This window comes from Tetrao urogallus (genome assembly GCF_951394365.1).
Source record: "Tetrao urogallus genome assembly, chromosome: 1".
Classification (NCBI taxonomy): domain Eukaryota; kingdom Metazoa; phylum Chordata; class Aves; order Galliformes; family Phasianidae; genus Tetrao; species Tetrao urogallus.
In genome coordinates, this window is record NC_136813.1 from 71,488,897 (window position 1) to 71,515,883 (window position 26,987).

At 50.9% G+C, this 26,987-nt stretch overlaps 1 protein-coding gene across 1 annotated transcript; it reads left to right on the plus strand.

Moving 5' to 3' along the window:
* Positions 1-719: 719 nt before the first annotated feature.
* On the plus strand, positions 720-23,964 carry LOC306955121 (maestro heat-like repeat-containing protein family member 2B; the record flags this gene model as incomplete). Its single annotated transcript, XM_079546358.1, has 34 exons — positions 720-744; positions 1,031-1,152; positions 1,292-1,414; positions 1,550-1,715; positions 1,870-1,968; positions 2,130-2,281; positions 2,625-2,768; positions 3,297-3,389; positions 3,675-3,744; positions 3,860-3,973; positions 4,076-4,149; positions 4,482-4,601; positions 4,749-4,856; positions 5,036-5,195; positions 5,323-5,363; positions 5,540-5,681; positions 6,329-6,381; positions 6,710-6,817; positions 7,093-7,212; positions 7,384-7,506; positions 7,641-7,796; positions 8,009-8,131; positions 8,427-8,506; positions 8,918-9,053; positions 9,169-9,261; positions 9,658-9,744; positions 9,918-10,041; positions 10,244-10,353; positions 10,738-10,890; positions 11,123-11,277; positions 14,498-14,573; positions 16,789-17,331; positions 17,690-17,769; positions 23,901-23,964. The coding sequence occupies 34 exons, from the start codon at positions 720-722 to the stop codon at positions 23,962-23,964; spliced, it is 4,137 nt and encodes a 1,378-aa protein (XP_079402484.1).
* Between the last annotated feature and the right edge of the window lie 3,023 nt (positions 23,965-26,987).

Sequence of the window (26,987 nt, forward strand, 5' to 3'; positions counted from 1 at the left end):
GTGGTCTTCTTGTTTGATCAGATGTGGTGGAGCAGCACTGTCCTTGTTCTGCTGAGTGCAGCTGCCCTGCTGCACTGGAACCCCAGAGCCGATTGCGTCACAAAAACGTGCTGTGTTTGAGGGCCTGGAGGCATTCAAGGCCAGGCTGGATGTGGCTCTGAGCAGCCTGGTCTGGTGGTTTCCTTGTGGCAGCCTCCCATCACCCTACTTGGATGACAATAAGCAGATGGTGGTGTTCTTGTTTGATCAGATGCGGTGAAGTCTCCTTAACATCTCTGACACGTGCCCCCAGTAGACAGCAAAGCTCTCTGGAGAGGTTGTCGGGCAGCAGACGGGGGCCTCAGTGCCTCCCGGCATGGAGTCCCCAGTCACTAAGACAACGCCGGGCAACGGTGCCCAGCAGCTGCTCCCAGGCAGGGGCTCTCCATCACCTGCTGAGGTGATTCCCTGCGTCAGCATGGAACCGGAACCCCAGAGCCGATTGCATCACACAAACGTGCTGTGTTTGAGGGCCTGCAGGGTTGCCCTGGGAACCTGCCTGGTGCCCAGCCCGGGGCGCGTCATTCATTCTCTGTGAGGTGACACTGCAGTGTGGTGTCACAGTGGCTGCCTCATCCACCCTTGTGGAGCGGTGGGAGCGGTGGCTCAGTCTGCTTGTGGGACCCGCAGGAAGTGGAACCAGAGGGAGCTTTGCGTCTATCTGGAGGCATCCTGTTATCATGGAGAGGCTGAGAGCCCTTCGAAGTGAGTCCCTCCACCTCTCTGGACCCCGTGACGCTGCCTGAGCACACGTGTGCCTCCAGTGTCTGTTTAGGACGTGCCAGCAGCACTGTCCTTGCTCTGCCCAGTGCAGCTGCTCACCGTGGTTTCCCCAGTACCCCAGCAAGGGGAAAGCTCCCTCCCCTGTCCCCGCCAACCACACGCAGCCTCGCGCTCTGGAGCTGAAGGAGCGTTCCTCCCACAGCTGGCCGGGTGCTCGGCCCTGGCTCCAAGCAACACCTGCAGCAGCTGCTCTGCTCTTTCCTTCCAGGTCTCTTTGCTTGTGTGGGCTGCGTGCCCAGGCGTACGCGTCGCAGGGAGAGAAGCAGGGTGTCAAGCCCTGCCCCTACCTGCGCCGCGACCTTACTGCTTCAGCGCCTGCAAGATCAGGAGGTGAGTTGGGGACATCCAACCAGCAACCCTTGTCCTCCTGGCCCAGGGCCACGGTGCCGTGGGTGCCAGGCCCGGCAGCACATCCACAGAGCGATGGGTGGCAGCGGGCAAAGCGAGCGTGACTGATCCTTGTCCCCAGGGTGACCGAGCGCAGGCGTACTGTGAGCTGGAGAGCGCCCTGTGCCAAGACAGCAGCCGCCCGCCGTGCGGAGTGGTGAACCGGCTGCTGGCAGAGGTGTCCCGGGACCTGACGGCAGCCCAGGTGAGGGCTCACTCCCAAGGGCAAAGGGAACCGCCTGCCCACGCTGGTGTTCTGCTGGCGGATGGTGGGGGCTTAGCTCTTCCAAGGGCCTCAGGCAGTCTCCTGGGCCGCGTGTCACCAGTGACTCTCTTCCAGGGCGTGACCAGCAATGTCAAGACAGCTGCCAGCAATGTCCTGGTGGCTCTGGCTCGGACGCACTTCACCTTGGTGATGGCTGAGCTCCAGAGCCACCTGAAGGCCACGGGGGACGTGTCCAAGGAGTTGGTGCTCAACACCCTGAGCAAACTCTTCAGCACCTATGGTAGAGTACCCTCAACCTCCTGACACCTATGACAACCGGGAAAGGGGCCTCTGCCCTCTGAGTGTGATCTGCACTGAGCTGGGGGCTGCAGGGCTGCTGTCCACCTACCTTGCTGCCGGGGCTCTGACTGTGGCCCTCTCCTTCCTCTCTGCAGCTCCACAGTGCATCCCCTTTGTGTGGCTGATGCTGGCAGGCCTGCGCAGTGTGGTGGGCCAGGTGAAGAGTGGCCAGATCCTGCGCATCGCTTGTGCTGGTGAGTGCCGGCCCCAGGGCAGCCCTGCTGCAGACTCTCACAGACTCCGTTTTCTCTCACTCTCTTTAAAAAAAAAAAAAAAAAAAAAAAAAAAAAAAAAAAAAAAAAAAAAAAAAAAAAAAAAAAAAAAAAAATTTAAATTTATTATTTTGTTTTTTCAGTTTTGAAACAGTGGCTGGATGGAGTCAAGAATTACTTGTCCTCAGGAATGCAATGCCCCTGGACTGCCATGGAGAAAGAGCAGAGCTATGAAAACCTTCACGAGCTGCTCTTCTCTGTGGTGTGGAACTGGCAAGACTGCCAGGAGGAACAGGTGAGCACTGCTGCATTCCCAGCCCAGGATGGCAGCAGGGGCACCCATGTTGGCAGCTCAGTCTGTGCCCAGTGGGCTGAGAGCTGAGGGGTGATGAGAGGGAGTGGGCTGGCTCTGCAAAGGGCCCTGAAGAGGCTCTGTGCCAGGGAGCAGCTGCATGTCACAGCATTGTGGCAGGAAGAGCTGGGGATGAGGGTATGGGGAAAAGCTGCCTGCCCTCCAGAGCGAGCCCATCTCCTGCTGGGCGTGGGGGTGTGGGGAAGGGGAAGGGAAAGGGAAAGCCCTCTGTGTAGGAAGGGCAGACCTTCAGTCTTTGATGCCGGGCCTCTGCCATCCTCTCCAGGACAAACAGGCTGTCCTTGGGGCTGTGGCTGCCATGTTGGAGGTTCTCCTGCAAGAGGAGCAGCACCAAGAGCAGGTCTGGGAGCAGCTCCTCTGGCTCGTTCACCCGTGTCAGGAGATCCAAGACACCTGCAGGGTGGCCAAGGTGAGAGACATTGTGCAGGGCTCAGGGTAGACGTGGGGCTCGTGCAAATGCCACGAGGGGTCAGGGGGACGCAGGGAGGAGGTGGGGAGCCCTTGGAGAAAGAAGGAATGGGTGTTCAAGAGAGGTCTGAGGCTTCCTGAGCTCTTCAGTCAGAGAAGGAACAACCCAGACAGGAGCCAGGAGGGAACCAAGAATCACTGGGGCTCATCTCCTGGGGATGGGAAGCTTCACCATCACTGTGGGGCTCTGAGTGCCTGAGGAGCTCTATGCTAACAACTGGGGGGACCACATCCAGTTGCATCTGATGGGGGAGAAGTGGGCTGCTGGGTGGGAAATGCCTGCAAATGATGCCCAAACGGCTCGATTGAGAGCAGAGAGACTCTCTTGGTGCCGCTGGGAGGTGGGGGATAAACAAGAACGCCTGTGCAGGAGCTTCTCCCTGCAGAGAAACAATTGGGAAGCAGTTTCTCCACTCGCAAGTGGCTAGATGTGGCTTCATCCCTTACTTCCTCTCCTGCTCTCTTGCAGAGCCTCACTATCTTCCTGGAGGCCTTAGGGGGCATTCAGTCTGTAATCCCAGGGGACAAGTTTCTGGACGTCACCAGTGCCGTGTTCTACCAGGTAAGGGGAGCCTATCCTTGCGCCCACAGCAGTTTCCCTTGTGGCTAAGTCTCAGGAGGACTGCAAAGCTCCGAGCCCCTGAATAAGGCGGCTCAGCCTTAGCTCCTGCATGCTCAAGGCTGCTCTAGAGCCATGCATGTACTCTCGGGGATGCTGTGGGGTGGGCTGGGTTTTGTCTGCCTGTCCTCATCCCGAGAGTGCCCAGGGAGACGAGAGCGGGCAGCAAGGTGTCTTTTCCGTCCTCAGTGCTGATGTGATTTTCTCAAATGGACCTTGTTCCCACAGCTCTATGACGACAGCAAGCAGCACAGCGAGGCTGGTCGTGCACAGCTGACCCACTGCATCATGCTGCAGGGTAAGGAGAGGAGCCTTGGCCATGCTTGGCTGTGCCCTGGCCAAAACCTCTCTCACAAACCTCAGGAATGGGTGTGAGGTTCTTGCTAACATAGCGTGGGATTTCCTCCCTGCAGCCCGGATCTGCCCAGAGGAAACCATCCTGTTTCTGCAGTCGCAGCTGGGCGATGACTGGGAGCCTGGATGCGTGGCAGCCCTGGGTCTGCTGGGTGCTCTGGCTCGCTCTGATGGTCAGTACCACGGGTTGGTCAGTACCACGCCTTGGGACTGCCAGGGCTCCCTTCTGCCATCTGCCTTGTGGCTCCTCTCATGCTTCTGTGCATCTCTTGCAGAGCCCATGATGACGGAGATGCTGCCCCAGGTCGTCGAGGCTGTGCAGCGTCTGTGCAGCGACCCCAGCACCCGGGTGAGCTGGTTTGGGAAAAGAAAGCGCTGTCGGGGTGGTGATGCTGCTGCCAGCACGGGCAGGGCTGGGGTGACTAGAGAGGTGCTGGGGCATTGGCCACACGGTCATGATGGCTCCTGTGGGGAGAGCAGGCAGAGTGGAGCGGGCAGGTCCCTGTGCTGTGCATGGAAAGCGCACAGCCTGGTGCTAAGGCCTGGCCCTCACCTCAGTAGCTAAAGCCTCTCCACTGCTCTTGCTGTCTCTGCTCATGCCCAAAGGGCTGCCCCGATGAGCAGCTGGCTTCCCTTTGCTTTCTGACCAGGAAAATCACACCCATAATTGACCCCTTGCAGGTGAGGACGGCTATTCTGTATTTCATCAAGGATCTGCTCAGTTCTAGCACCCGGAGCTGCTCAGCCTGGGATGTGGTGGGGCACATCTTCAGGGAGTTCAGCCGCGCCACAGGAAGAAGGGTAAGGGCAGTGGGCAGCATCTTCCTTTGGAAGACCCGTGCTGCTCAGAGGCTGGTATACAGAAGCACTGCTGGGGCCACACCTGAGCCTCCTGAGAGGCTCCTGAGAACTGAGCATAACCAGTGTTTCAACACCACTGTTGTGCAGACAGCCGGAGACCTTTCTGCCCGGGAAGCCCAGGAAGAAGGAGCTCTCCAGGAGCTGTGCATGGACATCCTGGGATCACTGGACGTCTCTGCGAGAGGGATGTCCAAAGTAAGTCACGCTCTGCCCTGCTGCTGCTCCCTGCCCTTGCACCACGTGTTCCTCGTCCCATTCCAAGACCCCAGGTCTCTCCTCTGAAGCACACAGGACTCAGGGAAATTCACAGAGTCCTCTTCATCTCTGAGCAGAAGCAGGAATGCTGACCTGCTCAACTGCCTCGTTCCCTACAGCTCCTGTGGCCGCGGCTGCTGTTGTTTGTGGTGCCAGCGCAGTACACAGGCATGCTGATCCCAGTCTCCCGCTGTGTCTGTGCCCTGGCTGAGAGAGAGGAGCTGACAGGACGGCCGATAGAACACCTGGATCCCCATTTTGTCAGCTCCATGTTTCAAGGTAGGAGCAAAAACTCCCCCAGGGAGCTCTGCTGACCTGTGGTAGCACCCAGAAGGGACAGCGGAGGTGTGCATGGCTGGGCACGCAGTGTCTTGGAGTCTTACTCAGCACTTCTTCCTCTTTGCAGGCCCACTGCTGACGCCCCAGACACTGCTGGCACGACTGCTGGTGAGTAGATGCTCCAGAGGCCAGTTCTAGGAGCAGCCAGGAGGAAGCAGCATGGCCATGGGCAAAGCTGCTGGCTGCTCCTTGCCTGCCAGAGCAGAGCCAAGCTGCTTCCATCCTGGAGGGAAGCCGTTGCTCTTGCTGCAGAAGTGACCCTGCTTTTTCTTGCTCTCACTCAGGTGGTGGCAGGCAGCCCTGTTGCAGGCAGCAAACTCCAAGCTGCTGCCTTACTGCTGATGAAGAACCTCCACAGCAGGTTCCACAGGGCTGTGGGGGCCATGTGGGCTACTGAGATCCCCCTGCTGCTGCAGTGTCTTGAAGGTAAAGTACTGGAGGGGAGGCAGAGGCAGGGAAGGGAAGGGAAGGGAAGGGAAGGGAAGGGAAGGGAAGGGAAGGGAAGGGAAGGGAAGGGAAGGGAAGGGAAGGGAAGGGAAGGGAAGGGAAGGGAAGGGAAGGGAAGGGAAGGGAAGGGAAGGGAAGGGAAGGGAAGGGAAGGGAAGGGAAGGGAAGGGAAGGGAAGGGAAGGGAAGGGAAGGGAAGGGAAGGGAAGGGAAGGGAAGGGAAGGGAAGGGAAGGGAAGGGAAGGGAAGGGAAGGGAAGGGAAAGGGGGAGTGAAAATGCAGCTCTGTAGCATGGCAGAGGGGAAGCACTGCCTGCAGCCCAATTCTTGCTCTGCTGCTGTTCCCATTCCTGGGAGTCAGCACTGAGGCCCAGGGACCTATCCCACCAGAGATCTGCCCATTCCAGGACATGGATGGGCCCTTCATGTCCCCTCAGACAGCAGCCTTGGAGCACTTAGTTCCGTGTTCCTGTGGAGGCAGTGTTTGTGGGGAGGGACAGGTCATTGTGGAGGGGGTGCAGGTCCCAGCTTGGCTGTGTCAAGTGCCCAGGCCAAGCCAGGTTTGCAGCAGCTCTTCTTCTGTGCCTTGGTCCCAAGTAAGGGTCTTTGTCTTCCTATTGCTGTGCAGGGAAAGATGAGAGCTTCCCGGACACTGCCGAGTTTGAGCGCCGTCTGCTAAAGGTACAGCATTGCCGGGAGGCGCGGTGCAGAGAAGTGCTTGCCTGCCCCAAGTAGCCCCGCTCCCACGTGAGCCGCTGTGGGGCAGGAACAGCCTCTCAAGCGCTGCTGCGGAGCGGCCGAACGCCCTTGTGGCGCTGCCTCTTCCGCTCTGTGCCAAGCCCAGGGGGGTCTTAGGAGAAGAGGGCAGGCGGCTTTAATGGAGGGAATGCGGGGGAGCTGGGAGAGGCACTGTTCTTCCAGGCACCTCTCCCCAGAGGGCTGCGGTGACTTGGGAGTGAGGGAAGAGGCAAAGGGCAAGGGAACATTGTCTTCTCCTGTTCTCCAACAGTTCCTGAGGGCGTCAGTGGACACGGCAGATGATGAGGCGTGGACCAAGGCCCTGAGCTGTGAGCTGAGCCAGCGGCTGAGCAGCTCTGCCAGCAGCTCTGCAGAAAAGGTGAGTTCCCCCCAGCTCTACCCAGCGGTGCAGCTGCAGGTGTCCAGCTGGGGCTGGGGCTGCGGCTGGTGCTCTGCCCACGTGGGATGCTGATGCTGCTTCCCAGTCTGTGCCCCCCAGAGGCCTTTCCCTGCAATCTGCCCGGGGATGGCTAAAGCTGGGCTCTGCAGCTGCTCTCAGCGACTCCCAGGGAGCGTGGGTCCTCCCCACCTGGCCCTCCACCAGCACGTTAAGCTGCTGCCACATCTCAGCTTCTTCCTTCCCTTCCCATGCAGTCGTTCCTGTACAAGGCTCTGGGCACGGTGCTGGGATCCTGTAAGGGAGTCCTCCATGTCCAGGAGAAGCTGCTGCAGCACCTGGAGGAGGCAAACGCGGAGGAGCCACATGAGGCCCAGGTGAGCTCTCCTCTCCTCCAGCGCCTGCGAGCATCCCTGCTCTGGCCCTGGGGCAGGGGGCTTTTCCTGGCCCTGCTCCGGGCCTTTCAACCTCTTCACTGCTGCCATTTTGCTCAGGAGAGGACCTGTAGATTCAGGCCTGTGCCAACGGCCCCTTGTTCTTTTGTGCAGGGAATCATCTCTCTTCTCAGCCATGCTGCTGAGAACAACTTCCACACAGTCCTGGCCACGCTCACCATGTTTGCGTCCAGGCTGTGCAAAGGCCGCAATGCCAGGATTTCCAGGCGCAAGAAGGTAAAGCGTTACGGGTTTCCATCTTGGCATTCTTCGGCCTTATTTTCCCTGCAGCTCCTGCCTTGGGAGCCCAGGTGCATCGCGGGGCACTGGGGGCCGTTAGCGAGTGTCTCAAGGCATTTCTTCCCACACAGATGGAGCTGGACAGCACGAGAGCTCATGCCACACGCAGCGCTCTCATGCTCGCCCACGGCAGCGTGGCACTGCGTGCCTCCAAGCAACAGCTGCTCGCCCACCTGGAGGGAGACATCGTGGGCAACATCCTGATGCTCTACAGCTGCAGCTGTCGGGTAAGAGCTCAAAGCGTGCCAGCGCCCAGCTGCAGCCCCTCCACGTGGGGGGGATGCTGAGATGGGCCTTCCCTTTCCAAAGGTCCCTCGGGGAACTGTTTGTGCCCAGATAAAGATCCAAGCCCTTCCCTTAGTGTTGTCCCCACATGTGTCCCTTGCAGCCCTTGTCCCTTCCCGCAGTTCAAAGAATGTTCTTCTCTCTTGCTCCTCAGGACTTGCAGAACAACCTCGCGCTGGTGCAGAGCATCACCGACTGCAGCTCTGCCTACCAAGCTGTGGGTGATTCTGCAAGCTTTAACCCCTCCCTGAAGGGAAAGCTTCTGGAAATCCTGATGGTGAGTGCCTAGAGACAGGGCTGTGTGCAGAGGAGTTCTGGGCTGCGCCACAAGGCTCGCTTCCCTGGGGGCATGCAGGTGTCCAGCAGCCACACGTCTCCAGCTGGTGGGGACCTTGGGTGCTGGCAGGCAGCAGCTGGGCAGCGGGCTGGGTGCACCAGCTGCTGCATCCTGCAGCGCTTCCATGGGAAAGTGATGGGGCTGGTGTGTGGCAGTTGTGCCTGTCTCAGGGCCGGGTGGAACAGCTCTTGTGTGCCCCTTGCCCACTTTGACACTGTCTCTCTGGGACTTGCAGGACCTGATGAAGAAGTATTACTCGGGCATGCCTGTCTCCCCAGTGCCTCTCAAGGTGGTTCTGGCCCTGGAGCAGTTGAGGTAAGGGCTGAGGTTGCAAGGCAGGATGGTGGTCCCCATTTTGGGTAGCTCCTGAGGGCCTGGAGGGGCCAGGGGGGGAGGAGCCACATCTACAGCAGGAGAGACGGCTGGGCTGTTGTGCCCAGCAAAGCTGAGGTTCTGGGCAGGGAGAAAGGCCCTGGTGCTCCTGTCCCCTGGCAGGGAAGAGAGGGAGAGCTGGGGTCTCCTTCCCTCCAGAGCGGGAGGTGGTTCACTGCTGCCGGGGAGGAGGTGGGCGCTGCTGGAACTGAAGGCAGTGCTCAGCAGCATGAGCTTGGTGGGGTATTGGCTTTGTAGCTGTTGACTGGGAGAAATTCAGAGGTTGCCTGAACCAGTCTGGAGAGCACTGGTAAAGGCACTTTCTGATTTCTCTTCCTTTTTTCCTCCTCTCAGCAAGCTGAAGCCCTCCTCTGAAAGCAAGGACCTGCGTGAGATGTTGGTCCTGTGCTGCAAGAACATCGTGACACACCCTTCAGCAGAGATGATGCTGAAGATCAGGAAGTCACAGCAAGCAGCACAGTACCTGCAGGTAACCTGCCGTAACTTTCCCAGCCACCTCTCGGTCAAACCCTACCTCAGCACACACAACCTCTGCTCTGGCTGCAGCCGTGATGCTACACGTCACTCCCCTCTTCTGCTTTCAGCTTCAGCAAACGTCACTGAAAGCTCTGGGCCGGCTCATGGTGGTCCTGCTGGAGACAGAGCCCAGCGGTGGCTTCTTCCAGAACATAGTCCATGTGAGTGTGCGTGGGGCAAGGGAGAAAGCATGGTGCCTGTCAATAGCGGGGGCAGAGATCTGGGGACTGAGAGGAGGATCAGAGGGGGAGAAATCTCCTGCTGACGTGCCAGCTCACTGCGAGCTGAAATGGGCAGAGAAATGGGCCCTGCAGGGGGAAAGCAGGAGCCAGCCCCTGGCAGGCCACAGCCGAGGAAGAGCTCCTGGGTTGGGAGGCAGGAGTGACTGCAGAGAGCGGGGCGGCAGTGCTGGTGCTCAGTGAGGCATGAGGCCACATGGAGCAACAGAGCAGGCCTTAAGGGAAAGTGCTGGGAAAGGAGGGACAGGGAGAGGGGTGGCAGGAAGGGAAAGAAAAGACATCCTCAGTGAGACAGATGCTCTACCCCAGGTCCTGCAGAAATCGATGGTATCATGCAACGTGTGGGAGCGCAAGAGGGCCCTGCAGACCTGCTCCCAGCTGCTGGCTGTTTGTGAAGAGCTTCAAGTGAGTAAAGAGCCCCACCGCATGCCGCCTGCTCCCTCCCCAGCGCCCCTGAGCTGGAAGGCGAGCTCTGCCCAGCTGTGCATGCTGTGTCGTGGCATGAGAAGGCACAGATGGGAGAAGCTGGGGAGAGCTGGGGCCGTCTACAGCTTTGTTCCTGCCTCTCACCCCTGCAGAGAGGAGATGCCTGTGAGCACTTTGGCTCCTTGGTGGGATTGCTGGCGCCTCTGACTTGTGACCCCATGCCCGCATCCCGCCAGCTGGCTGTCACCTGTCTGAGCTCCCTTCTGCGAATCCAAGGTGAGTGGAGCAGATGTGCTCCAGCCCTCTGCCCTCTGCCGTAGCACTACCAGAGCCCCACGGGCTGGGCCCTCTTGACAGGAGGGAGAGGCACCGTGCGCAGCTCTCTTCTTGTCCCCATCCTGTCCTCTGTCTTTCCCCCATGGAAAGCAGTTTCATTTCCAGAAGCATGACTTCCCTTTTCTCCCTCTGCTCTTTCCAGCCAAAGCGACCAACACAGACATCGAGACGGGTGACATCGGGAGCCTGTGCGAGGGGCTGCATGCCTGCAGCATCGCCTCTCAGCTCCAGACCACATCCAAAATGGCCATGGTATGTGGACCCAAGAAGGGGTGGTGTGATCTCTGTGTGTAGGCTTCTGCACGACCCTGTGCTGCTCCCAACCTCTCACACTGTTTCCAAAATGAGCTGTTACCCTGAGTCCTGTTTTCTCAGCAAGTAGCAGGAGGCTCTGAGCTACGTCTGGCCTTCAGGCACCCAGTGCAAGGAGCTGACTCCATGATGTGCGTTTGTGTGTGTGAGTGCACTTGCATGCATGTGTGATTGTGGCTGCTGGGAGGTAGGCTTTGCATGTAAGCAAACACCATGGGTGCAGAAGCTGAGAGAAGGCTCAACCGCCTTCCGTATAAACAGCAGGGTACAGACAGCTGCAGCAGAGCAGTGATGGGATCTCTCCCGCTTCTCATTTCTCTGCAGATCGTGTGCAGGAACTTCCCCCTAGAACGCACCGTTGACTTCATGACTGCCATCAAGGAGACCATCCGGAAAGCCAACGGAGTGCGTGTGCGTGCTGCTGGGAAGTGGATGACCACCTTCCTGCAGATGCACGGGAAGGACATCAGTTGGAACGTAAGAGACTTTCCTCCACGTGTCTTGGACTTTTGCTGGCTGTTGCACTATGACTTGTGCCGTTTGCCCCGTGTGCTCAGGGCATGGAGACCAGGGTAGCTGGCATGAAATTCAGGCTTAGGACTTGGCAGCATGTCAAGGGACAGGCACTGCTCATGCGCTGAATGTCCATGGTTGGGCCCTGCAGAGTGCAGGATGCAGCAAGTCATTCTTTCTCCCCTGCTTCTCTCAGGTGCCTCCGATCCTCTACATCCTGCGCAGCATCACATCGTTTGCGCAGCAGAGCACGTTCCTGCCCTTCCTGTGCCAGGCGGTGGTCATCCTCACCTGCTGTCACACTGAGGCCGTGATGAGCAACTTCTCCCGGCCGCTTGGGACAACGGACAGGTACTGGCACTCCCGCCTTTGCTGTGCCTGAGGTCACACTTGTAGCTGGCCTCTGCCAGAGGAATCCAGGGAGGAGGCAGCTTGGAGTCTCTTTGAGGTTACAAGTCACAACTTGAGACTCTCCTTTTTCTAGTGAGACGTGGAAAAGAATAAGAGAGTTTTGCCTTCAACGCTGGTGCCGGTAGAAGAACAAAGTGAAAGACAAAGAGGAAGAGGAAGTGAGGAGGAGGAGAAGGAGAAGGAGAAGGAGAGGCAAGGCATGTCGAAGCAAAGCGAAGCGACAAGAAGCGAAGAGAGAAGCGAAGCGAAGCGAAGCGAAGAGATACCATTAATCACATAGAGAATTGTAATTGTATTTGAATTGTAATTGAATTGTAATTGTAACACTATTATTATTAATATCTTTAATAATAAATAAATAAATAAATAAAACCACTCTTTATATTAATATTATTAATATAAAAATCTCTCTGATAATAGAATTGTAAAAGCCAAATGGGATGTGGCAAAAGTTCAGGCACTCTTCCTTATCATAGCTGAATAAATTGGTTTGTTCAGAATTATGGAATAGACTCTAACATCTTCTTAGAGCATTTCCTGCCTAGGAAGAATTAGATCACATTATTCTTGGAAATTTAGAAAGCAAAGGATGATTAGTTATGGCTCTGACTGGTTAAGGACTTCCTCCCCAAGATGGGCTGCTGTGATGGAAATGATGTTCCTTGAGTAACAGACCAACAGCAAAAAGCACAGAGACCAGCACTGCAAACTGGTGAAAGCTGGTTGCGTGGAGGGCTTCTATCAGAATATTCTCCAGTGGTTTTAAAGGTTTGTTTCTGACTGCTTGAGTTTCCATGTGCATCCTGAATGGCCAATATGTTCATCCGTCAGTGTCACTGGCAGGAGATGTTGTGTGATGAGAAACTGGATATGAGCAAGCAGGGTGCGCTTGCAGCCTGGAAAGCCAACTGTGTTCTGGGCTGCATTAGAACAGGGGAGGCCAGCAAGGAAAGAGAGATGGTAGTCCTCCTCTACTCAGCTCTTGCGAGGCCCCGTCTGGAGGACTGCATCCAAGGCCTGGAGCCCCAAGCACAAGAAATATGCAGAGCTCTTCTATCAGGTCCCGAGGAGGGCCGCTAAGATGATCAGAGGACTGGAACACATCTCCTACGAGGAAAGGTTGAGGAGACTGGGCTTGTTGACCTGGAGAAGAGAAGGCTCTGAAGAGACCTCACTGTGCCCTTCCAGCTCTTGAATGGAGCATATAAACAGGAGAGGGAACAACATTTTACAAGGGTGGAGATGATAGGACAAGGGGGGATGGTTTTCAACCAAGACAAAGGAGATTTAGGTTAGATATGAGGAGGAAGTTTTTCACACAGAGGGTGGAGACACCCTGGAACAGGCTGCCCAGAGAGGTTGTGGATGCCCCATCCCTGGAGGCATTCAAGGCCAGGCTGGATGTGGCTCTGGGCAGCCTGGTCTGCTGGTTGGCGACCCTGCACATAGCAGAGGGGTTGAAACTAGGTGATCATTGTGCTCCTTTTCAACCCAGGCCGTTCTGTGATTCTATGATTCTGTGACATGTCTTTGCAACTGCATCTGTCTCTCAAATACAACAGATACTAGCCAGATGAGGCATACGTCTCCTGACGGGGAAATGTAAATAAAAAAGAAGACTTTTAACTTTGCATGCAACTCAAGTAGAAGTATGCAGTTATATCTATCCCAACATAAAGCTCTCAAAATCATTTCCATCTTGTGTAGAATGCAGCTGGGATAGCACGAAAAGCAGAACACAATATACTTTGAAATACTTTAAAAATGGCTTATTTAGTAATTTAATTGATTGATTGGGATACCAAGTCTTGGAGTACCAATCTGGTCAGAGAGCAGTAAAAGGGGGCAGGCAGAAGAATATACTCCACTGTGTTCCTTAGTTGAAGGTTGCAGTCGTCTCTTCTGTGTATTTTGTGCCAGTGATGGACATCGTGGACATCTCAGAGGAGCTGCCTCCTGTTTGAAGGCACAGTCCTGTGCTCTCTGGGGATTTTCTGTAGTGAGGGAAGGTGCAGAACTTAGAATGGGGTTGATGCACATACACTGAACTGTGTTACATTAATGAGGGGTATTTCCCATCTCTTCCCATTCTCTTTGACGGCAGGAGAACCAATACCCAGTGGGGATGCCTACTGCCAGGAAGACATAACATTTACTGGGAGGATCTAGGAAGAAATTTCTCACAGAGGCAGTGGGGTCTCAGAAAGCAATCTAGGTGACTTACGTATCAGTTGGATGTTAAGAAGGTAAGTATTGGCTCAGGGTACTTAACTTGAGGTTAATAGTTGCCTTTTTTTTTCTGCTATACATTCACTGCTAACCATTCTGCTGCTGTTTGGTCACAAAATTGTTTGGTGAGCCCATGGGTCACTGACTTGGACAGTGGTCTTGAAATGGTAATGGATGTTAAAGAAGGGAGCTCCCAGTCATGATGGCCACAGATAGGGCCATTGAATCTCCCCCTGAGAGAACCAGCAAGTAAATCAGCTACAAAGTAATCCTATGTTTCCCACTGCAGGATTTGGTGGACAGCAACATCAGTATGGGAAGTAGCTGAACAGGCCTCTGAGCAACCTGATGGAGCTGTCATTCCTGTTCACTGCTGGGGAGTTGGACTAGATGAGCTTTAAAGGTCCCTTCCAACTCAAATAGTTCCATGTTGCTATGAAAAATGTAGGAGAGCTGGATGTGGGGATGGAGCATTTACATACTTTTTGCAGTTTTCAGGGGAAGTAAGAATGTCAAAGGAAAATGCAGTTCTCCTCAGATCATTGTCCTTAGAGGTAACAGCTGGTTTAGAACCCCTGACTATGTAGATGTAGTGATAAATATTTATTTCTAGTTGGCTACTTCGCAGTCACCCACAGTTTATTTTCCCATCCTGCTTTGTAGCACTCAGCATCACAAGTTGCTTTGAAGACAGCTTTAGGTTTGACTTTCTTGAGCAACGAAGGCAAACCTGTCACTTTGCTGTTCCCATTTTTACTGACCATTTTCAGTATGTCTGCAGCACAGATCATAGTGCATCACAGAATTACACAGAACCACAGGGACGGGAAGGGACCTCAAGAGGTCATTATGTCCAACCCCCTGGTTAAGCAGGTACCCTACAAGAAGTTGCGCAGGTAGGCATCTAGCTGAGTCTTGAATATCTCCATAGAAGAAGACTCTACAGCCTCTCTGTTCCAGAGCTCCATCACCCTTACCATAAAGAAGTTCTTCTGAATGTTAGTACGGTAAGTTTTAAGCCAATACTCCTCGTGCTATCGCTAAACACCATCAAGAAGAGCCTGGCCTCGTCCATATGCCTCCCATCTCCCTCAAGATCATAGAATCACAGAATGGCCTGGGTTGAAAAGGACCTCGAAGATCATATAGCTTCAGGCCTCCTGCTTTGGGCAGGGTGCCAACCAGCAGACCAGGCTGCCCAGAGCCACATCCAGCCTGGCCTTGAATGCCTCCAGGGATGGGGCATCCACAACCTCTCTGGGCAGCCTGTTCCAATGTGTCACCACCCTCTGTGTGAAAAACTTCCTCCTCATATCTAACCTAAATCTCCTTTGTCTTGGCTGAAAACCATCCCCCCTTGTCCTATCATATCCACCCTTGTAAAATGTTGTTCCCTCTCCTGTTTATATGCTCCATTCAAGAGCTGGAAGGGCACAGTGAGGTCTCTTCAGAGCCTTCTCTTCTCCAGGTCAACAAGCCCAGTCTCCTCAACCTTTCCTCGTAGGAGATGTGTTCCAGTCCTCTGATCATCTTAGCGGCCCTCCTCGGGACCTGATAGAAGAGCTCTGCATATTTCTTGTGCTTGGGGCTCCAGGCCTTGGATGCAGTCCTCCAGACGGGGCCTCGCAAGAGCTGAGTAGAGGAGGACTACCATCTCTCTTTCCTTGCTGGCCTCCCCTGTTCTAATGCAGCCCAGGATATAGTTGCTTACGGGCTTCAAGCACATGATGCTTGCTCATATCCAACTTCTCATCCACCAGGACTCCCAGAATATTCACAAACATTTATGTGATCCCCCCTCAGCCCTCCTTTCCCCACGATGAACAGACTCAGGTCCCACCATGTCTCATGTGTGATTGCCATGACATCACCCCCCTGTAAGCACGCACAGATCTCTCGTTCTGCCTGTTTATTCCCCACGCAGCGTGCATTGCTATACAGGCACCGTAGGGAAGCAGAGGGTGCAGGAATCTCTAGAGGGATGCAGGAAGGTTTAAGCCAGGCTCTTGGCAATGTTGTCTTCCCTGAGGAGTCCTCACAAGATCCTACTGGACAACTGGAGGTTTCTCTCCACAGTTTACTTAGAAGACATCATTCCCAGGCCCTTCTCTGTTGCAAGTGACATGCGGAATCAAAGTCTATCACCACAGAGCAGCCATAAAGCAGGCATGTTCACTCAGAGCTGCGCACCTATGCTGATGCAGGGGGGTATTGCCTCCTAGCCTGCGTACGGGAGGTCAAGAAAGGCATATGCTTAAAGAGCAAGCTGCTCACATATGCATTTGATGTCCAAGAAAATGTGCTTTTATTGCCGTGAGTCCCCAGAATGATTGACATTTTTCCCCACCCTGAGTCTCAGTTCTTCTATGCATGTGAGGCATTTCTCCCTGGTCATCTGGTGGTCTTTCTGATGAAGGCCGTTGTCTTCCTGGCTGTGTACTCTTTGGCCTGAGTGGAGTTGGAGGATGCTTGCCTGGCTCTGAACGGTCCTCTTATCAGCATCAACTCCATCCACCAATCCACTGCTTCTTTGTTAATTTGTGGTTTACTGCCCAGCCTGCTGCCTTGCATTCCAGAGATGGGATAGCTAACAGTGTTATTTGGAGAAACAGGAGACTCACTGTCCGCACTAACTCTCTAGGTCTGTATAAAAGCATCTGTTATCAACAGCGAAAACCTGGCTTAGAAAGGTCAGATCTGTAGCTGCCAATTCAGCACCTCATGAAGGCATACAACTTCTAACCTAACTTCTTTTCCTCATTTCACAAGGAACTCCATTCCATTCCATTCCTCCATCAAATGTGGTTTAATCAATCTAGCCAGCTTGCTTTCCAGAACACTTTGGCCCCAACTGTTCAGTTGTGCTCCATCTCATGCCCACACACCTGTCCAAGATCAAGGTACACAAAACCTTGATCCCAACACCATCCCAGGAATCAGCCAATAATTTACCACCTCTATTCTCCTCCTTCCTTCTGCGACCCAGCCTCCAGTCAGAAGGACAGAGGAGAACACTCCTGGTGCTCCCAATCCCTTTAGTGTCTTTCCATGGGATGCAAAGTCTCTTTCAGATATTCTGCCAGGGAGAGAATATTCGCAGGGAGAGAAGCAGGGTGTCAAGCCCTGCCCCTACCTGCGCCGCGACCTTACTGCTTCAGCGCCTGCAAGATCAGGAGGTGAGTTGGGGACATCCAACCAGCAACCCTTGTCCTCCTGGCCCAGGGCCACGGTGCCGTGGCTGCCAGGCCCGGCAGCACATCCACAGAGCGATGGGTGGCAGCGGGCAAAGCGAGCGTGACTGATCCTTGTCCCCAGGGTGACCGAGCGCAGGCGTACTGTGAGCTGGAGAGCGCCCTGTGCCAAGACAGCAGCCGCCCGCCGTGCGGAGTGGTGAACCGGCTGCTGGCAGAGGTGTCCCGGGACCTGACGGCAGCCCAGGTGAGGGCTCACTCCCAAGGGCAAAGGGAACCGCCTGCCCACGCTGGTGTTCTGCTGGCGGATGGTGGGGGCTTAGCTCTTCCAAGGGCCTCAGGCAGTCTCCTGGGCCGCGTGTCACCAGTGACTCTCTTCCAGGGCGTGACCAGCAATGTCAAGACAGCTGCCAGCAATGTCCTGGTGGCTCTGGCTCGGACGCACTTCACCTTGGTGATGGCTGAGCTCCAGAGCCACCTGAAGGCCACGGGGGACGTGTCCAAGGAGTTGGTGCTCATCACCCTGAGCAAACTCTTCAGCACCTATGGTAGAGTACCCTCAACCTTCCAGGCTGTGGGTGACTCCGCCTGCTTTAACTGCTCCTTGAAGAGCAAGCTGCTGGAGATCCTGATGGTGAGTGCCTAGAGACAGGGCTGTCTGCAGAGGAGTTCTGGGCTGCACCACAAGGCTCACTTCCCTGGGGCTTACGGGTCTCCAGCAGCCACACATCTCCAGCTGGTGGAGATCTTGGGTGCTGGCAGGCAGCAGGCTAGGTGCACCAGCTGTCAAGCTGCTGCATCCTGCAGTGCTTCCATGGGAAACATGGGAGTGATGGGGCTGGTGTGTGGCAGTTGTGCCTGTCTCAGGGCCGGGTGGAACAGCTCTTGTGTGCCCCTTGCCCACTTTGACACTGTCTCTCTGGGACTTGCAGGACCTGATGAAGAAGTATTACTCGGGCATGCCTGTCTCCCCAGTGCCTTTCAAGGTGGTTCTGGCCCTGGAGCAGTTGAGGTAAGGTCTGGGTTGCATTTGTGACAGTCATAATTCATGGCTAACCAACAGTAAATAAATGTTGTCTCATCTGGCTCCATGTCACTGTGTTTGCTCTCTATTCTTTGTGTATTGAAGAAATAGTCTCTAGATATTATGCTTACACAGGCATTAGTCAGTTTTTCAAGAGAAGCAAATTCCCAATGCAGTAGATAGGACAGGACAAAAATGTCCCCCATCTATCTATCTATCTATCTATCTATCTATCTATCTATCTATCTATCTATCTTTCTTTCTATCTACCTATCTTTCTATCTATCACACATGGCAAGGAAATAATAAACAAGTGAGTCAGAACACAAAGGCTTAAGGCTATACTACAATAGGCCTCAGATCAAAGTCTAGCTTCTGAGCATCTTCTTAGCTACCTAAGTCACAGTTAGTGACTTCACTCCAGAGGTGTCAACAGAGTTTGGGCATTCAGGTTAAGCATCAGTGTTCCCTATACAGCCTGTAGAAAGCAGGAGAGTCAGAAAATCAGTTTTGGAAGATTTGAAGTGCTTGAACAAGTTGCCAGCTTTGCTATTGTCTGTATACAGAACAGCAGCAAATTAAATGTACCGCCTCCTCTGTGCTATGAAAAGTGAAGTTTCCATCTGCAAACTGCCTCCTGCAAGTGGCTCCTGCAACACTGTGACTCCAAAGTTCTGCCTGGGAATCACTTGAGAGAGCATTTAGATCTGGGCCATGAGAAAGCATGTCTGGGGAGCTGCTCAGCACTCCTGCTCACTGTTTGGGTTGTTGGACAAGCACCATCTTTGCATGGAAATGAAGAGAAGCATATGAAGAAGAATGAAATGATATTTTAAGGTGGATTAGGGAAATGTTATTTCCTTTAACACGCATCAGTATTTTCATGGACATCACCAATAATCTTTTCATATATATATTTCATGAATTTCTTTGCATCCAGCACAAGCAAGTTTATGTTTCTATACAAAACATTCAATCAGTTACAAATTAAATATGAGTGATAGTCACTGAAGGTATCTCTCTGCTATCTTCATCTTTATGATCCTTACAGATTGCAGTGGAGAATCCTTATTTAGTGAAAACAACATCTGAGAGCTGCAGAATGTTAAGTTCTTCTCAATTGCAAGCTGTAAGATAATCATTGTGCATGAACATGCCTTGGCCCTTCCATACGTTCAGAGTTAACAAAATGAATCATTTCCTTTAATTCTTTTGGCTGTTGAAGAAAAGGGATTGAAACCTCTTGTTACGTAACATTCGGGACTAACTGATCACAATTGTAGAGTAGTTTTTGAAGGATGTAGTATAGGTGAAGGTAATTAGCTAGGTTTTTTTCTACTAACCTGCGGGCAGAGGGCCACATCCAAATTTCAACATCAGACTCATGAGCAGCAAAAGAGACCATCAATATTTGCTGCTTCACTAGTGGGATTTTTATGAATGTCGACAATGTGATGCATTCTGTTGCTTCTGCAGAAGCCATCTTCAAATTTATTCATAGCAAAAAAAGTTTCAGTTTTGCTTTTCAGATTTTGTGCTAGAATTGTGATCTGCTGTAATGCAAGCTAGCTTGTGTCTGACAAACCACTGCAAACAAACAACAGCTCTTCTACAGAAAGCTTTACAGCAGTTATTGCACACTTCATTCATTCATGCAAATCATTTTCTAACTTGTTCCATGAAATGCAGATTCCTTTTATATTTTTTCTTTTGAGTGGAATGCATTTGTGACAGTCATAATTCATGGCTAACCAACAGTAAATAAATGTTGTCTCATCTGGCTCCATGTCACTGTGTTTGCTCTCTATTCTTTGTGTATTGAAGAAATAGTCTCTAGATATTATGCTTACACAGGCATTAGTCAGTTTTTCAAGAGAAGCAAATTCCCAATGCAGTAGATAGGACAGGACAAAAATGTCCCCCATCTATCTATCTATCTATCTATCTATCTATCTATCTATCTATCTATCTATCTTTCTTTCTTTCTTTCTTTCTATCTACCTATCTTTCTATCTATCACACATGGCAAGGAAATAATAAACGAGTGAGTCAGAACACAAAGGCTTAAGGCTATACTACAATAGGCTTCAGATCAAAGTCTAGCTTCTGAGCACCTGCTTAGCCACCTAAGTCACAGTTAGTGACTTCACTCCAGAGGTGTCAACAGAGTTTGGGCATTCAGGTTAAGCATCAGTGTTCCCTATACAGCCTGTAGAAAGCAGGAGAGTCAGAATATCAGTCGGAATGGGAAGGGGAAGGGAGAGGGGAAGAGGTAGGGGAAGGGGAAGGGGAAGAGGAAGGGGAAGGGAAGAGGGAAGGGTAAGGGAAAGGGTAAGGGTAAGGGTAAGGGTAAGGGTAAGGGAAAGGGTAAGGGAAAGGGAAAGGGAAAGGGAAAGGGAAAGGGAAAGGGAAAGGGAAAGGGAAAGGGAAAGGGAAAGGGAAAGGGAAAGGGAAAGGGAAAAGGAAAGGGAAAGGGAAAGGGAAAGGGAAAGGGAAAGGGAAAGGGAAAGGGAAAGGGAAAGGGAAAGGGAAAGGGAAAGGGAAAGGGGAAAGGGAAGGGGAAGGGGAAGGGGCCCCCTGCGAGCCACAAAATGAGCTGGCGAGGAAGATCAGTGTGGATGAATAGGGGGGCTATTCTTGAGGCTCCAGGAGAAAAAAAGAGAATCTACCTCCTGTTGAAGAAGGGATGGGCAACTCAGACAGGATACAGAGAAGTTGTTAAGATGTGTAGAGAGAAAATCAGAAAGGCATAAGATCGGCTTGAGCTCAACCTCACCACTAGGGTAAAAAGGAACAAAAAACTCTTTAACAGATTCATCAACACTAAGGAGAATCTCCATTCTTTACTGGATGAGGCTGGGAATATGACCACTGAGAATAAGAAAAAGGCAGAGGTTCTGAATGCCTTCTTTATGTCTGTCTTTAAAGATCAGACCAGTTATCCTCAAGGTACTCCACTCTCTGACCTGATAGTCTCATCTGGGGTGCAGACTATACCCTCCACAATCGAGGAGGACACAGTCAGAGACCTACTACTTCAGCTGGACTGTCACAAGTCCATGGGGCCGGATGCGATTCACTTGAGAGTGCTGAGGGAACTGGCAGAGGTGATAGCCGAGCCACTCGCCATTATCTATCAATGCTCCTTGCTGACTGGTGAGGTCCCAGAAGACTGGAGACTTGCCAATGTGACTCCCATCTACAAGAAGGGTTGTAAGGAGGATCCAGGGAACTACAGGCCTGTTAGCCTGACCTCAGTGCCAGGGAAGGTTATGGAGCAGGTTGTCTTGAGGAAGATCATGTGGCATGTGCAGGACAACCAGGTGATCAGTCTAGCCAGTATGGTTTCACAAAGGGCACCTGATCACAAAGACCAACCTGATCTAGTGACCCGTCTGGTAGATGTGGGAAAGGCTGTTGATGTAGTCTACCTAGACTTCAGCAAAACCTTTGACAAAGACTCTTCTCTCGTGGTGCCAGGACTAGAGGGAATGGCTTCAAGCTGCGCCAGAGGAGATTTAAGCTGGATGTTAGGAAATACTACTTTTCTGAAAGAGTGGTCAGGCACTGGAATGCACTGCCAACAGAGATGGTGGAGTCACCGACCCTGGAAGTGTTCAAGGGATGTCTGGATTTTGTGTTGAGGGATATGGTTTAGTGAGAACCATAGGTGATATGTGGGTGGTTGGACTGGGTGATCTTGTAGGTCTTTTCCAACGTTGGTGTTTCTGTGATTTCTGTGATTTCTGTGATTTCTGTGATTTCTGTGGAATGGCCTGCCCAGGGAGGTGGTGGAGTCACTGTCCCTGGCAGTGTTCAAGAGACATCTGGATGAAAAGATACAAGATATGGTTTAGTGCTTGTGGTAGCAATGGTAATGGGTAGACAGTAGGACTAGATGATCTCGTAGGTCCTTTCCAACCTTGTGATTCTATGATTCTATTATATGTGTGACAGAACTATTGTATCAATTACTATATAGAGTCATATGTGAAAAAGCAAGGCCTGATAACTTTGGAATGACCACCTCATTCTCAAAAAAATGACATTTATGACTGGTGTATAAAGACTTATGTATGTATAAAGAGGTTATTATATGTTAATAGACACTGCAGTGTAATCTCATCCATTGCTGTCTTGTTACCATCCAGCATGGGAGGGGTCTCTGTTTTTTGGAGATTAGAAAAGAAACACAATCTAATGAGGCAATGTCTTGCCAAGAGACCACTGGTTTGCAAAATAGGCACTGTTAGATTTCCTAGCAGTCCTTCAGAATGAAATCGAGCTGTGCTTTTCTTAGAATCATAGAATTACAGAATGGTTTGTGTTGGAAGGGATCTCAAAGCCCACTCAGTCCCAACCCCTGCTGTGGGCAGGGCTGCCCCCCACCAGCTCAGGCTGCCCAGGGCCCCATCCAACCTGGCCTTGAGCACCTCCAGGGATGGGGCACCACAGCTTCTTTGGGCTTTTCTTGGTGGGTTGTTCTGAGCCAACAGCAGGGCACATGTGCTGTCCAGCTGCAGGTCCTTTCTCTTTCCTCTGATCTCACAGGGTTTCAGAGACACCATGATGTCCATGTGGATTATCCTCTCTGCTTTGGCATACAGGACTCAGAAAAGATGGATTTCTCTTGCAAATCTTCTCCTCCAGTACAGCCATGTTACAGACTCAGTGCCCACATGGAGGACAGATCTGCTTGGAGGGGAAGGAAAAAGCCACACTCCTGGAGCTGTGGATAACCAGGGGCTTTTACTATCAGCTTGTGCTCACCAACACAAATGCATGCTGGCATCACTGAGGGAGAATTCAAATGTGACACAGACATGTCTGATGTGCTGTTGTTCTTTCAGTGATAGTTGTAGTTTCAGTGATAGGGGTCAACTACATTTTCCTTTTCCTCCTCCCCAGCTAACAAGAGTCAAACTCTGGGAGAGGAATGAAGAGTAGTAGTGAGACTTGATATAATTTCACTGATATTGTTCAGAGAAAGAAGTAAAAGCTCAGCTTCATTACAGCTGTGTGTAGAATTTGATGGGAGCTGAAGTGCAGCTATGTCAGAAAAAGAAACAATGCTACCCTTGATAGTTCCTTGATTCCTAGCTTTTCTGAATTCGGTTTCTCTTACCAGAGACAGTGAGGAGCTCAGAAAATATTCCAAGAGAGAGAACTTCTTTGCTTTGAGGACACAGTTTGCTCAGGGACATGATTTAGCGAAGGGTTGTTACTGTTAGGGTAGTATGGTTAGGTTGCAGTTGGACTCGACAATCTTTAAGTTCTTTTCCAACCTGAGAAGTTCTATGATTTCATGATTGATTCTATGGAAATTAAGTGATATAAATAATCACAATTTGATATATGTTTCTGACAAAAAGGTAAAATACAGTTCTGTCCATAGGATCCTGCTCTCCTTGCTATTGCTCAGTATTGGAGAACTCATTGCATATCTCTGTGTCATTTATCTTTCCAGCTCCTATCTCTCTAGATTTCTCTTTTGTAGCTATTGACTATCTCTTACAGTTTTATAGTATCAAGAGGAGCCTGAAGTCCAGCATTGCAATTCAAACACTGAAAGAAAAAAAACTCATGAAACCATGACCAGTTTCCTCATTTCTAACTTAGTTTCTCCTTACTGATGGGATTAAAGGGATTAAAGAGGTTAGAAATGCAATCCTGTGCAATGTAGGATCTGCAAGGGAGTCCTCTGGATGGATGTTAGGATTTCCCATTTTTTTGGTAACTCTGTGCTCACAGCCAGTAGGTAGGAACCCGATGAAAAGATGGCATCCAGAGAAGCCCGTCGGTTAGTGAGACTGACAATTCCCATAGTAGCTGTAGGAGGCACTGTGTGCCCAGAAATACCTGGCGTGCAGCTGTCCTTACTGCCTCCACCCCCCAGCAGCGGCGGGGCTTCGGCTTGCAGGCTGTGTATTGGGCCTTCGCTGGTACCCCAGTGAATACTGCACATCAGTTCTGAGCATAGCATGCACCGTCTCTCAAAACACTTTTTCATCTCGTGTGAAGTGAAAAAAAGTTACTGCATCTTCCCCCTCTTAAAAATCTGAACACTATACAGCTTCTTTTCTAAAGCTCCTTATGCTGATTAAAATGCATTTTTGAAGGTTACCTGTGAATGAAAACCTCATTAAGTTCACGGTGACCTTCTGGATCCTGAACATCCTCTGAGAAGCCTTGAACTGCATGCAGATAATTATGTTAGGAACGTTTCTCATTTGATTTCTGTTCTAGAAAGGAGAAATGGAAAACTAATTTGACTAATTACAAAGATATTTTCTTTTCTTCTTTATCTGTGGGAAAAGATTAGGCTTATTTCTATGCTTTTTCTACCTTGCTACATTGTATGAGAATGAAAGTATGCAGTTATGCTGATATACTTGATACACTTTGTCTTTTCTCTCCCTTTTTCTTTCACAAACTTTGTTTTTTTCCCCCCACAAACGACAATGGAAACACAGATGAGAGAGAAGATAATGGATATTGAAAGCGCACATAATTTCAGTTTTGTTCTTCTCAAGACTGCATGCACACGCACAAATTATATTTTCCTTAAGACTGAAAACAAATCTCCAGCCTATAAAGATTTATTTATTACTTGCTTGCCATTCCTCTCTCATTTCCTAATGGTTGAATATTTCATAATATTTAATTTAAAAAAAAAAAAGTAAATAATGTGTAAAATCAGATATGCAATGTTTACGACTTTTTTATTTCTCCTATGTCTCTAGGAGATCACTGAGGTTAGGAAAGACTCGATGGATGACTCCACCAGTGCACCTAGGCTGTATTTCCCGTGGCAATGAGTGAGCAAAGTCCAACAGCACATTGGATTTCTTCCATTGCCTTTGGTCCCTTGCTTGTGCTCTATTTCTTCTGAAAATAAGACCTCTCTTTTATTTCTCTGTTTGTGCTTTTAATGAACATAAAAGCAGGGAAAAAAGAGTGAATGGCAGGTGTCTTAAGCGTGTAGTGAGTTGCGTGCTCATGTCTCAGTCTGAAGGTGAAGGTCTGTAAATAGAGCCTTACAACTGACTGCCACTACATGGTGAGCAATGCATGGCACTGACAGCTTCCCCCTGGTTGGGAAAGGGTAGAATCAGACTACAGAAAGAAATTCTTCTGCAGGAGCTGTATGGGGGTTTGCAGAGAACCCTGAGTAGGAGAGTGGCTGAGCAACACAGAATCTGCCCTTAGCTGGTCTTCAAGGCTTTTTATTCTTGTGAGCTATAGGAAGGGGAGAGCATACAAGGGCATGCTCAGGGCAAGTTAAGCGTTTTAAAAGCTTTCAGATTGGATGTTTTTCTTTTTTCAGTGTTCCAAAAGTAAAAGGAAGAATGAACTGGATTTCTCTGATGAATGTTCTTAAAGGCTCACTATAACAGGCAAGCTGTCTGGTTTGTACTTTTCCTTTTCCTTCCTTTCTTTAACTATCATCTCTCTTTTCTTTAGCTATCAGCTGGGTTTCAGATAATGAGGTTTGCATGCAGTTCCTTAAGCATGTGTGTGGCTCATCATTGCACGCAGCCTGTCTTTGTTGTACACCACACTCCCGCTTATAAACACAGCTGCAGAAGATGTTTCCAAAGAGTGCTGATCTGCAAAGATGTGAGGTTGTAAAGAATCACTTCATAGATCACATTGTAAAGAAGGAGTACAGACCCAGCTAGTTCCACAAAAGCCTGAATATCCTTATGACTCTGTTCATATGAGCAGTCCCATGAGTTTCCATGGAATCACTCTTGGATGCCAAATTAAGAATATGAATGCATCTCCCTGAGCTGTGCTTAACTTTCCTTGATTTTCATGACCATTTTATGAAAATTACTGCAACTCAACCATATTCTAAAGCAAGGGGGTATTTTCAGTAAGGTGAAGTAAGGTAAATTTCTTCCCTTCTCTTGTGACTATCTTCCCATAAACCATCTGAAGGAGATCACCTGCACCTGTGGGCAGCAATAGCGAGAGGGATGAAGCCATTTCTGCTGCTACTATTAGAGTTAATGGGGGACCTGATTGGGCAGGAACCATCCCAGGAGGGGACATACAAGGGTAAAGTATTCCCTATATCAATGTTTCCTGTCTCTGGGATAGAGAACATTATTATGCTTCTGGCCTGACATTTATGTAAAATAAGTCTCAAAGGAGAAAGAGCAGCTCAATGTTTGCTTCCCAATATTGCAGCCTTACCTGCAGTAAATTGCTGAAAGACACAGAGCCCTTGTCAGTGAGGGGTGTCCTCAGCAATGGAGAGAAGGTTGAGTTTCTTCTTGGGTTTCCTAAAAAATACAGGCAAGAGTGGATGTATTAACCAGTCTCAGGTTCACCACTCATCTGCTAAAGACTGTAAATAACAATGCAGTGTGTGTCTTATTCAAGGAAGTGCTCCTAAATCCCCACCAGCAGCTGTTTTGGGTGCACAAAACAGGCAGCAGTAACAAGTCTGGAAAAGTGTCTTAGCAGGGGTACATCTGCTCTCCCACTGGCCACCTACAAAATCATCTGTGTCCTTATAGGATGGGAAACAGCTGCATGGACTCCAGCTGCACCAAGATTTCCACCAGGAATTAGCCATGAAGTAAAATACATTCACAGCTTTTGTTAAGTGATACGAACACTGGACATGATATTCACAGTGTCATAGAATGTCCTGGGTTGAAAAGGATCTCAAAGATCATCTGGTTTCAACCCCCCTGCTGTGGGTAGGGTTGCCAACCACCAGACCAGGCTGTCCAGAGCCACATATTGCTGGTGATTTTGCTGGTGCTAATTGCTGATGATATTGCTGGTGCTGCAGACCGTAAGTAGTGCTCCAGGGTTCGGTTTGTCTCATCCCTGGTGTTGCCAGTGCTCCCCCTGCCGCAGCATAGTGTGAGGAGCAGAGCTTGGGGGTGGGTGTGGAGTTGCGTGGTATGTTAGGTGCCTTAAAAATAGCTGCAATGTTTTATTCCCTTTCTGCTTCTGTTTGATACTATTTCTGTGAAGGCAAATCTGGGAGTATAATATTGCTGTAAATAATTGAAGAGCCACAGTCCCTTAAAGTGTTTTCCATAATGTACTCACAACCATTTTGATTTTCAATACGAAATTTGTCAAAACGGCTGCAGTGTCTTTATTTTTGTTGTGGGAAGAAGGGAGAACATCAAGCACAGTCCAATTGGAGAGGAAAATGGAAATATCATCAGATTAAAAGG